The sequence below is a fragment of the Episyrphus balteatus genome, chromosome 4 (assembly GCF_945859705.1).
Source record: "Episyrphus balteatus chromosome 4, idEpiBalt1.1, whole genome shotgun sequence".
Taxonomy (NCBI): domain Eukaryota; kingdom Metazoa; phylum Arthropoda; class Insecta; order Diptera; family Syrphidae; genus Episyrphus; species Episyrphus balteatus.
The window spans coordinates 11,860,536-11,873,311 of NC_079137.1; the positions used below are offsets into that span (position 1 = coordinate 11,860,536).

The 12,776-nt window shown below is 29.6% G+C and overlaps 1 protein-coding gene across 2 annotated transcripts in view; it reads left to right on the forward strand.

Moving 5' to 3' along the window:
• The first annotated feature begins 485 nt into the window (after positions 1-485).
• LOC129918241 (zwei Ig domain protein zig-8-like) overlaps positions 486-12,776 on the forward strand; it is a 64,269-nt gene continuing 51,978 nt past the window's right edge. The window contains exon 1 of one of the 2 annotated variants that reach the window (XM_055998660.1): positions 486-1,173. In XM_055998660.1, coding sequence (XP_055854635.1) covers positions 1,119-1,173 — 55 coding nt within the window. In that variant the 5' untranslated portion in view covers positions 486-1,118. The remainder of the gene's footprint in view (positions 1,174-12,776) is intronic. The other variant, XM_055998661.1, reaches the window with a different exon arrangement.

Sequence of the window (12,776 nt, forward strand, 5' to 3'; positions counted from 1 at the left end):
TAATAGCATCCTTTGGCAGGAGATGGAGTCCTAAAAAATAAAAAATATTCCCTCCAAAGAAACAAACGAAAAACCACATTAAAAGAGGACGAAAAGAATTCACCTACAAACAATCATCAAAAGCATCATATTTAAATTCCAAAATGTCCTACTTAAGGATCATCATTTTTTTTGTTGCTGTCCCTGTTTTGTATATTTCTTTGTCAACTTATGGCCTACTAAACGTGTGGCCAAATGCCCTATACACCAGGCTTCAAGTTAATTATGACAACTTCACACAGTTTTTCTCTCTTATGGCTAAAAAATTAAAATATTAAAACAAGAAGGATACCAAAAGCTTTCAATGTCCACAAAAAAGCTCCACGAAAAGCTTTTCGTATCTCAAAAAAGTGAGAACAGTCTGGCGCAGTTATATCCCACGTGACATTTTACTCTTCGAAATATTCTAACCAACAAAAAAAGAAAAGTACGAAGAAAACAAAGTCCAAAAACACACACAGAAAATGTACCAAAAAGGAAGAAACCTGGAGCCAGGACGACGAATAAAATTCGGTCCACGAGATACCTAATTGCCCATAACTAAAAATTGGTTCAGATATAGGAAGCTTTTGGGGGCAAAAGGCATTCCGTCTTCAGTTAAATATTTGCGTTTTATGCGTTAGCACGTCGCGACGGATTGTTGTATATGTTTTTGTGGTGTGTCGGCTGAAATATTATAAAATTCGTCCTTGTGAATTGTTATAGAATTAGTTTTATGATTTTTCTTTCTCGGAAAATAAAAAAAAAAAAAAAATAAAAAAGTATTTGTTTTAAGGATAACGCTAAAAGGACATCAAAACAAGATGTGAAATGTTCAACTAAAAGTATCATAAAAGGATAACACACAAACCTCCAAAAATGATCCAAATCAGTGATTAAAAAAAAATTATGTGTATCCCACTTCTGAGTATTTGTTATTTTAACTGATATTTTGTGTGTGTGGGGGGAAAGATAAAACCGGACTATCAGCAAGGATTAAAACTACCAGCATATTATTTTTTTATATATATAAATTAATATCCTTTCTCCTGTCCATGTCACAACCAACAAACTAACTAAAGGAAAGTAAAAGTTCCAATATGCCAACTACCAGGATCTACCTGACATTATTAACAGCTGTCATTTTGGGAACAGGTAAGAAGAACCCGATTACATTAATCTCGTTTCAGAGATATCCTTTTTTTTCTGGGATTTTTTGTTTAAAGAGAAGAAAAATTAATTGTGTGTAAGAAAATAAGGTTAAACAAAAAAAAAAAAAAAAAAAAAAAAATCTAAATAGAAAACGAGATGAAACCTTATAGGAATATATAATCAATGAATCATGCCGCTATCTCTTCGATGTCAAAAGGGAATCCTTTTTTGTGTCCTTTTGTTTGCCTAAAGGGATATCACAGAGACTATATATTCTATACCGAGAGAGAGAAGAAGACCATCAAAACCGACAAACTCTTGTACCTTACCTAATTTCAATTTCATTTTTTTTTTTATTTTTCTGTATTTGGTTCGGTATCACTTCCAGGTTTCTTTAGGTTTTTTTTTTTTTGTTTAATTTTGTTGGTATTGGAAGAGAAAGGATAATTTAATTTTCTTGCCTCTTTGAATACTTGAGTTTGAGCCTAAATTTTCATTCATGCCCACGGCTCCTCCAAGAGACGTTATATACCTAGTATGTGTGTATATTTTTCGCCTTCCAAAAAAGGACCTCTTTAAATGATGGTAAAAAAGTTTACCATTTTTTCTGCCGCATTTTATTACTCTGCGGGCTACAAGTAAAAACAAAACGTAGTAAAGGACGATGACCAGAAAAATGTTAACGTAAATCTTTAAGGACTCGTTTGGTTTTGTTCTTTTTTCTGTTTTAACTTTTTGGCTATAACTTTATTAAGGAAACTTTTTTTTTTTTTTGGGTGGACTTTTTTTGTGTGAAGGTAAGAACGGTTTATTAGTTAGGAACAAAAAAAGTTGTTCCTTTTATGATTATTTTAGCCACAAGGACGATGAAGACGATGACTAACATTAATTTTAATAACAAAAACAAAAAAAAACTGTGCATCCTTACAGTCAGTTCACACCACCCGCAATTGTATTTTGTTGTTGCTGCTGAGTTATCCTGCGGAATACGGCCACACCTCGGACTGAATGTTTTGAATACACACAAACACACACACCCACATACAAAAAAAACAACATACAGACATATATATTCTATACAACACACATTTAGACGCAGATTCTGTGTCCTTATGAATAATTCAGGATTCAATTTTGAACATGGATTTTCGGTTATGTTGTTTTGTTTGTCCTTCTGCAAAAAAACTCGTCGTTTTTCTGAGATAAAAATATGAGATGAAGATAAAAGATAGAAGATAGACAATATCACAAAAACTAATATATGATATAAGAGTATATTGTTTAATTAAATCAAGGATCCTTTTTCAGTGGATTTTTAACTAATCTAATCTAAGAATCCTTTTTTTTATACACATTTTTTTTTTGTTTTTTGAGTTAAAATGGCGTTGACCAAACCTCATTGTTGATCCTTGGAAAGAACTCTGGCACAAAAACGAAAACAAATAAACACAAAAGAAGAAAATAAAAAAAAAGTTTCAAGCCAATACAAAAACAATGGCAAACAAGGACTTTAAACGTATTTTCTATGGTTGTGTTTATTTTTTTTTAGATGCTTTTTTGTGATTTTTGTTTTTTTTTTGTTATGTTTCCTCATTGCACACACAAAACAACAGAAAATGCCAATTGGAGCAGCAATGAGTACCTTTGTACGATTTGAACCTATATAGCAATATGTATGTGTATGTTTTTTTTATGTGTGTGTGTGTGAGAGTTTTGTATAGAATGACGATATGGCAGTGAAATGTTTTATTGCGGTTGTTTGGGAATGGCTTTTAATTAAGCACTTATGTCATGCTAGATAAGCAACAAGGAGCGTTCTCTTTACAACAATAGGCAAGCGAGGATCCTTTGTTGAAAAGAAGCAAACAAACAAAAAAGAAGACATCCTTGCGTTGCGTTGGCTTCCTTGACTGTTTATCTTTGACTTCTTAAGCAAAAAAAAAAAGACAAGGACTTTTTTTTTGTTTTTCTTGATTCTTTTCTTGTTTTAAAGAAGAAAAAAAAAGGTGGCATCATTTTTATCCTTCTTCCCGTTATAGTGTCTGCACCTTTAGGATTTATTTTTTTTTTTTTTTGCTTTTAAGCTGTGTTTTTGTTTAGCTCATTGTCAAAAGCTTGTCATTCTGAAGATAGAAAAGACTATAAGCGGACTTTTTTTTTTTTTTTGTTTCTCTTTCTGAAGTTAAAGTTGTGTCGTGTTTGCTTTTTAATTGACCGACCGGATGTGGTACAAGGATTTTTCTACTTTTTTTTAAAAGAAGAAGTCTAAGTCTACTCCTTCACAAATTTTTTAGAAATGATGTTTTTTGTTGTGTAAAATAGGCACTCATATTGTATCCCTAGAAAACTGTTTCATCATAATCTCTCCTGCTCCTCCAAAAAAAAAAAAGAAACAAAAAAAGGATTTAAAAGGATATATTGTTGGGTAATTTGTGTTTTTCTTTTGTTTTTTAATCCTTTTTTTATTTTATTTTGTCATGAAGTAGGGAGAGTTTAGAAAGTTTTGGTTTTTTGTTTTCCTATTTTTAGGGTCTTGATCTTTGTTGTGATGAATGATATGAGGGCTTTCTTTTATATAATATGGCAAAATAAAAAAATAAAGAAACTTCACTCTGCAGGTTTGTATATTGTTTTGTTTTTGTTGCTAAGAAGATACAAAAAAAAAAAAAAAAGTAAAAATTATCCAAACAATGATACTTTTTGGGCTGTTTCTTGCAATTAAGTTACTTTTTTATAGCTCCCTCTGGTGTTGTTTTAAAACAACACAACACAAAAGGATCTAGGTTGAAAATTGGTTGTTAGTTTTTCGAGAGAGAGCTTCTATATACATTGTATATGAAGATAAATAGAAGAAAAGGCTATTGTAATCTTTAAGGAGATCGTTGTTGTTTTTTGTTTTTTTGTCGTTTAAGAATAAGATTAAGTTTTTGTCTTAGACAAAAAAAAAAGTCTTTTTTTTTTGTATTGTTTGAATAGGATAATGGAGAAGGACGGACAATGATCGTTAAGGTTAATTTTATAGATGAGAGAATGGAATGAGCGAGAGAGATATTAGATGGTGGGGTTAATGGAGTGTAGTTTAAGTTGATAGGATAATATTGTAGATTAGGAGTGTTATAGAGAGGCAATGATGAACCAGGCGTTTGGTCGTTAGAGGATTCAAGTTAAGAGAGAAGAAGATTCAGAGGAAGTCTTTTTTTTTTTTTTTTTGTTATATTATAAACATTTGATAAGTAGTATAGAAAGATTCGATGAAATGGAAAGTAATTTGATAACAGGGTGGTTATTTTGTACTTTGTAATCATTAAGGCATTATACACTCTTTTTTTAATTTTATACAAAAGGATGGCAACTATGTCTTAACAGGTCGAAAAAAGATAAGATTTGAATATTTTGATCTCTTTTAGCGAGATTATAGGTATTTTGTGGTGTGGATATGCAAAATTAAAAAATATTTTTATGAGTATGAAGAAAGAATTTTGAGAGTAAGATTTAAAATTTTAAACATTTCATGACTGTTGCAAAATTGATTTTATGGTTTTGTTTCTTTGATGTCATGCCTTACTTTAGAAGCACTGCAGGATATAATAAAACCCTTAAGGAAAAGCTATCTACAAATTGCGTAACATTTCTTTGCCATTGAAATGCTAACACAATACGATTTTTTTAAGACATTGACAAGATATTATATTTTCAAATAGTTTCTAAAAGATTAGGAATTGAATTGATTTGTTGAAGAATAAATAATTTTACTCACCATTATGCTTTCAGTTAATTTGGATAAATTTCTTACCTGAAAAGAAAAAAAAGGTATACAATTAATAATAAGAAAAAGTATGATAATAAAAATAACATTTTACTAGCAATTGGAGGCCTTAATTGTTGGTTACTGTTGTTTTTAATCAATAAAACCAATTGACGCGACGTTTAATGATTATTTTAAGAGGCCCAGTACAATGAAGACTTTCTATGGGACGATAACTTAGTTGTTACCTTAATAAGTTTGAAAATGTATACTCATTATAACAATTAAGTGTTAACCGATAGAAAACTTTGTTGGGATAAACAATTTACTACAAACCCAGGGGCTGTAAATTAGACTGGGCCAAAAAAATAAAATATTTTTTTTTTTTAAAGTTAGGTACTTCGAAAATCTTGTTCAGGATGATGAAAAAAAAATTTGGTGAAAATTTAAGCCGTAAAAAAAAATTTTAAGAGGTCTATCATCGGTGTTTTTTATTTGTATACATGATATGATGTTTTACAACAGAACTGCTAGACGATCAAAGTAAAAAAAATTTCTGTTCATTTTTTCTTATATAAAATTAAATTTCCTACAAAAAAGATCAAATTGAAAATTTTCGTCAGACGAGCCGTATTCGAGTAATTAAGCTTTTTAAATCGAAGTGTTTTTTCAATTTGCCTGTTTCACTTTGGAATTTTGTGATTAGCAAATAAGTGAATAGAAAAATAAAACCTCGACAGATTCTTAAAGGAAATTTAATTCTCTACAAAAAAGGTCTCATAGTAATTTTCCCTAAATTGAGTTTTGAAGAAGTTATTCACGATTTAAATCGAGAAAAAAATTAAAAAATCAATTTTCAATTTCAAAATTTTCTAATTCACTGAAAATTCAATATTTTCAAATTAGCAAGATGTTTTCTTGTAGGGAATTAAACGTTCTATAAAAAGTTCCTTGGCAGCAAATTAATTGCTTTAACCGTTAAGAAGATATTCGTATCAAAACCAATGCCCACTGATTTTAATAGTTTTCTTATGACAAGTATGCATTTGCGATTTGAATACGATTATCTTCTAAACGGTTAAAGCAATTAATTTGCTGCCAAGGAACTTTTTATAGAACGTTTAATTCCCTACAAGAAAACATCTTGTTAATTTGAAAATATTGAATTTTCAGTGAATTAGAAAATTTTGAAATTGAAAATTGATTTTTTAATTTTTTTCTCGATTTAAATCGTGAATAACTTCTTCAAAACTCAATTTAGGGAAAATTACTATGAGACCTTTTTTGTAGAGAATTAAATTTCCTTTAAGAATCTGTCGAGGTTTTATTTTTCTATTCACTTATTTGCTAATCACAAAATTCCAAAGTGAAACAGGCAAATTGAAAAAACACTTCGATTTAAAAAGCTTAATTACTCGAATACGGCTCGTCTGACGAAAATTTTCAATTTGATCTTTTTTGTAGGAAATTTAATTTTATATAAGAAAAAATGAACAGAAATTTTTTTTACTTTGATCGTCTAGCAGTTCTGTTGTAAAACATCATATCATGTATACAAATAAAAAACACCGATGATAGACCTCTTAAAATTTTTTTTTACGGCTTAAATTTTCACCAAATTTTTTTTTCATCATCCTGAACAAGATTTTCGAAGTAACTTTAAAAAAAAAAAATATTTTATTTTTTTGGCCCAGTCTACTGTAAATGCTATATTAGTTATTTTTTTTTAATAAACAAAATATTACGCATACACCACAGTGACCCACAACCATAATAGCTTATTATAACATGCAATATTTTTAGAATTATTTTTTGATTCTCAAAATGGACGTATTCAATGATAGCAAACCATATTCAGAACATTTAACTATACAAAAACACAAAAGATACCGATCTTAAAGAATAATTTGATATTTATCATCCATCATTGGACTATTTATCGTTATACAAGTTGAGAGTTATATTTTCTAAAGTGTAGATAGTATCTAAGAAAATGTATTGTACAGGGGTTGTCACACTTTAAAGTTCATAATTTAATTTTTTGGAATTTCTCCAGAAATGCCAGAGAAAATTTAATTTGAAAATAATCGGGATTTTTAGAAATTTGAATAAATTAGAAAAAGGTCAAAAATATATTTTCTTAACAAAAAGTGGTAGATATAAAATTGATAAAGGAGCTTATAAAAGTCACGCATATAAACAAAAATATAAAAACTCGAGACATGTACGTTGAAAAGAAAAAACCTTGAAATTCGATGTTTTAGAAATAATTCTTAAAACAATCGACATGAAAGGTATTTCAAATTAATTTTTGTAATTAGAAAGAACATCAGACCACTGTGGCATCATGCTACTAGTAAAAACCTCATCAGAAAAGATGAACCTTATAAAAATTAGCAATGCAAGTTTTAATATTAAAAGTTTAAATTTGTTAAGAAGAAAAAAATGTTACGCATACGCCATAGTGACCCACTCACAGCCAAATAAACTATCTCTTTGAATTTTTGTTTTTCCTATCTTTCGACTAATACATTAAATAAAAGCAAAATTTTAAATAGTACATATTTTAACATGTCCATATAATAAGAATTCTTTATAAAAGAGAAATAATCAAAAAAAAGTTCAATTAAAAAAGTAGTAAATCCTCGAATTTAAATGATTTAATATTTTAAGCTTAATTTTTATTTTTCTACAGTTTCTTAAAATATATTTTCAATATTTTTTGGACATATTTTTGGAATATTGATTTTACATATGTATATCTGGTCAAAAATTGTATGAATTCGCAAAATTACAATTAGCCCAGTCATTTTAGTCATTTTTAAGCCCAATCTGCGGAAAAATTCCTACTGGGCTGAATTTTGGTATACAGCTTAATGACGGCTTTGTTATGAAGATGTGAAAAATCGACATTGATATCGTGTCCGCGTTAAGAGTTATAGGGGTCAAAAGGTCACAAAAACTGGTTTTTCACGATTTTCAGCAAAACGGTAAGTCTTATCAAAAAATATTCAATGCAAGAATTGTAGACCAGATTATTATATATAAAAAGTGTCATGACACTTTTTTTCCTAAGACCCACCGTTTCTTAGGTATAACGATTCAAAAAGTTGAAGTTTAGTTGTAATCGTCATAATCCTATTCCTGAAAAAAAAACTCCTAACTGAAAAGTTCCTGAAATTTCATTATTTTTTTAGCTTGAATTTCGTTCCTCAACTGTTAAGAATATGGGGAAACCAAAAAAAAATGGAAATTTTCGCCATTTTTCCGATTGGGGCCCTTCTTCCGAAACCATTTCCCTGGGAATTTTTGTTTAGAATATGTCTGAAAATATACAGGGTGTGCAATAGAGAATGGACAACCCTAAAACGGCTTATAGCTACACTTATGATTGTTCTAAAAACAGATAGAAAAAAGTTCTATCGCAACCAGTTCATAAAATATGGACTTTTTTTCGTTCAGTGTATTTTAAATTTTATCATCTTATGTTTTCGTTCACTACAACCACGAATGAATGAATTTTATTTATTTCTTTTTTTTATAATTTTCTACAATAATTGGATGAGTACATAAACACTTTAAAAATTTCATAGCTATTGCACATTTTCGTAAAAGAAATTTTGAAATCTGTTTTTTGATGCAAAATGTAAAAAAAGTATTTTATGAAAAATTTTAAACACCTGTGGTATAAAATAAATCTATAGAAACCTAGGTGGCCAACTTTCTTAAAAATATTCTGGTATAAGGAGAATATTTTTAAGAAAGATGGCCACCTAGGTTTCTATAGATTTATTTTATACCACAGGTGTTTAAAATTTTTCATAAAATACTTTTTTTACATTTTGCATCAAAAAACAGATTTCAAAATTTTTTTACGAAAATGTGCAATAGCTATGAAATTTTTAAAGTGTTTATGTACTCATCCAATCATTGTAGAAAATTATAAAAAAAAGAAATAAATAAAATTCATTCATTCGTGGTTGTAGTGAACGAAAACATAAGATGATAAAATTTAAAATACACTGAACGAAAAAAAGTCCATATTTTATGAACTGGTTGCGATAGAACTTTTTTCTATCTGTTTTTAGAACAATCATAAGTGTAGCTATAAGCCGTTTTAGGGTTGTCCATTCTCTATTGCACACCCTGTATATTTTCAGACATATTCTAAACAAAAATTCCCAGGGAAATGGTTTCGGAAGAAGGGCCCCAATCGGAAAAATGGCGAAAATTTCCATTTTTTTTGGTTTCCCCATATTCTTAACAGTTGAGGAACGAAATTCAAGCTAAAAAAATAATGAAATTTCAGGAACTTTTCAGTTAGGAGTTTTTTTTTTCAGGAATAGGATTATGACGATTACAACTAAACTTCAACTTTTTGAATCGTTATACCTAAGAAACGGTGGGTCTTAGGAAAAAAAGTGTCATGACACTTTTTATATATAATAATCTGGTCTACAATTCTTGCATTGAATATTTTTTGATAAGACTTACCGTTTTGCTGAAAATCGTGAAAAACCAGTTTTTGTGACCTTTTGACCCCTATAACTCTTAACGCGGACACGATATCAATGTCGATTTTTCACATCTTCATAACAAAGCCGTCATTAAGCTGTATACCAAAATTCAGCCCAGTAGGAATTTTTCCGCAGATAAAACCTAAAATTACTGGACTAAATGTCTTTTTAATTAAATCGTATCAATAAAAACTCAATATCTGTCCCAAGTAAAAGGAATTTTTTATTAAAACATCCCATATTCATTAAAAATGTACGTCGGTTTGTTTGTTTTAATTTTTTATTTTGTTTCCAAATCATCTACTTAATAATTTTGTTGAACATAAAACATAATCCATTAAATTAAAACTTGAGAGAATTTTCGTTTCTTTTTATAGAAGTTCTAAGGAATGTTCTCATTCCTTAAAGAACTTAAAAATGAGGTACACCAAAAAGTTTCAGTAATTCTAAAATTACAGTTTATCTCTGAAAATTAATTTTGATTACATCCCAAGATAGGACTTAATGAAAAACAGAAAGAATATACTTTTGGTTGCCTGTGGCCATCTAATTTGTTGTTTATTCTGTCCGAGCACTGACCTTACAAACAAAAAAAAACACTAAAACAGTCCTTAATTTATTTTGAAAGTGAGAAGGGGTTGCGATGGAGACTAATATATAAATAAACATGAAAGTCAAAAGCACATACGTAATGTGTTTTGTCTACCCTTATATTGAATTTTATTACTATTTTCATTCCTCTCAAAAACTCTCAAAAACAAAAAAAAAAAAACAAAAAAAAACATAAACCGCCTTTGTAAAGAAAACAACTTTATCGAATATAATTTCTTATTAGAAATTCCCGAAAAATTTATTTCTATTACAAAAAAGTTTGTTTTTTTTTTGTTGTATTTTATTTCAGTAGATAAAGTTTGTGATATCATGGCGACGAAACACGTGAAGGCACAAGCATAATAATAATAAGGGTGTGTTGAAAATTATGTTTTTTGAGTATAATCAGAGTAATGGAAATCAATAAATTTCGTATAAATTTTGAAAGTCAAAATCCTTGAAACATGCTGAAGTGAAAAGGATAAAATACATAGATTTATATATATATTTTTAGAAATGGGTTCATTGCTTTTGTATTTCATGTTGACATAAGCTATTTAGAAAATTGGTTAATGGGCGTATTTTATGATAGATTTTCAATAGTTATTTTGTCAGCTGTTATAGGGGTTATTTTTACTTGATAATAAATTTGTAAAATAATACAAAATAGGATCATAAATTAAAATTTGTTGTATGTAATAAATTTTATTTCAACAAAAATCTAATGGTGATTCAATAAAAAAAAAGGAATAGAGTGGGATATATATATATTGACAATTAGACCGAGAGCCGGCAGCATATTTTGGCAGTTTTGATATAACCGAAATTCGAGTGTGCACATATCTAGATATGCACCACAGTATATCAACGGAACAAGTCTGGCAGTGATTTTTTTCAGCTTTCCCTTGCCAGACGCATCCAAAGTGCAGCAAAAAATCAATTTTTGGCGTTTTGGTATAACCGAATAAATGATACACCAAAAAATCATAAAAAATCCCCTGATTTCGAATCTGTGGGTACCGCAAGTTTCTTTTTCAGCTTTCCCCCCGCCAGACCGCTTTAAAGCATTTTTAAGTTCATTTTTCTAATAAAAAACCTAATTACTTATTTTCTGTTAGGTATAACCGTATGATGGTAACAAATTAATATTCTATGTCTATTCCAGGTCTAGAAAATATAATTTTTAGCCAGCTATTTTTCAGCCTTCCCTCTGCCAGACGCATCCAAAATGCAGTCAAAAATCAACTTTTGGCGTTTTCCTAGGTATTAACTGAATACTGCCGTGCTAAGCAAAAAGGGCGCATATCCATTTTTGTAGTTTTGAGATAAATGCATTTTACTGACAAGGGAAAAGGTTTAGAATGGTAAATGTGCTCAATTTCAAAAATGATTTTAAGAAACTTGTAGTAGGAAAATTATAATTTTTAGTTTACACAATAATTATATATATTTCAAGCTTCCCAAATGCGTGTCTAATTTTTTTTTTTTCTTTAATTTTTAGAGTTAGTAATAAATGCATTTTTCTTTTGAGGAATAAAGCGGAGTAATTTCGTTGTGCTCATCTTCATTGACTATTTTAAGCCACTTGGAATTGAAAATGCGCTGTTTTTAGTTAACATATAAATGAGGTATTGTTTCAGGATGTCAAATATGCCTTTAACTCAATTTTGGATTTTTGGCTCATGCGCCCTTTTTGCTTAGTACGGCAGAATAAATGATACACCAAAAAATCATAAAAAATCCCCTGATTTCAAAAATGTGGGTACCAGACCCCCATGCCCCATATAGCAAAATCTAACTTTCCCGTACTATTGAGATACCTTTTAGGGCGTCTGGCAGAGGGTAGGCTGAAACAAAACTGGCTTAAACTTACATTTTCTAAATCAGGAAAAGGCAGAGAAAGTTAATATTTGGCCATCATATGGTTACTCTAAACAAAAAATATTATTTCAATTTTATAAGAAAAAAACAGAAACTACGTGTTTTTTCTATGGAAAAACCTGTTTGGGAAACCTTTAAGGGCGTCTGGCAGAGGGAAGGCTGAAAATATTTGGCTTAAACTTATATTTTCTAAACCAGGAATAGACATAGAATTTTAATTTGTTACCATCATACGGTTATACCCAACAGAAAATAAGCTATTAGGTTTTTTATTAGAAAAATGCATTTCAAAATGCTTCAAAGCGGTCTGGCGGGCCGAAAGCTGAAACAAAACTTCTGGTACCCACATTTTTTAAATCAGGGGATTTTTTATGATTTTTTGGTGTATCATTTATTCAGTTAATACCTAGGAAAACGCCAAAAGTTGATTTTTGACTGCATTTTGGATGCGTCTGGCAGAGGGAAGGCTGAAAAATAGCTGGCTAAAAATTATATTTTCTAGACCTGGAATAGACATAGAATATTAATTTGTTACCATCATACGGTTATACCTAACAGAAAATAAGTAATTAGGTTTTTTATTAGAAAAATGCACTTAAAAATGCTTTAAAGCGGTCTGGCGGGGGGAAAGCTGAAAAAGAAACTTGCGGTACCCACAGATTCGAAATCAGGGGATTTTTTATGATTTTTTGGTGTATCATTTATTCGGTTATACCAAAACGCCAAAAATTGATTTTTTGCTGCACTTTGGATGCGTCTGGCAAGGGAAAGCTGAAAAAAATCACTGCCAGACTTGTTCCGTTGATATACTGTGGTGCATATCTAGATATGTGCACACTCGAATTTCGGTTATATCAAAACTGCCAAAATAT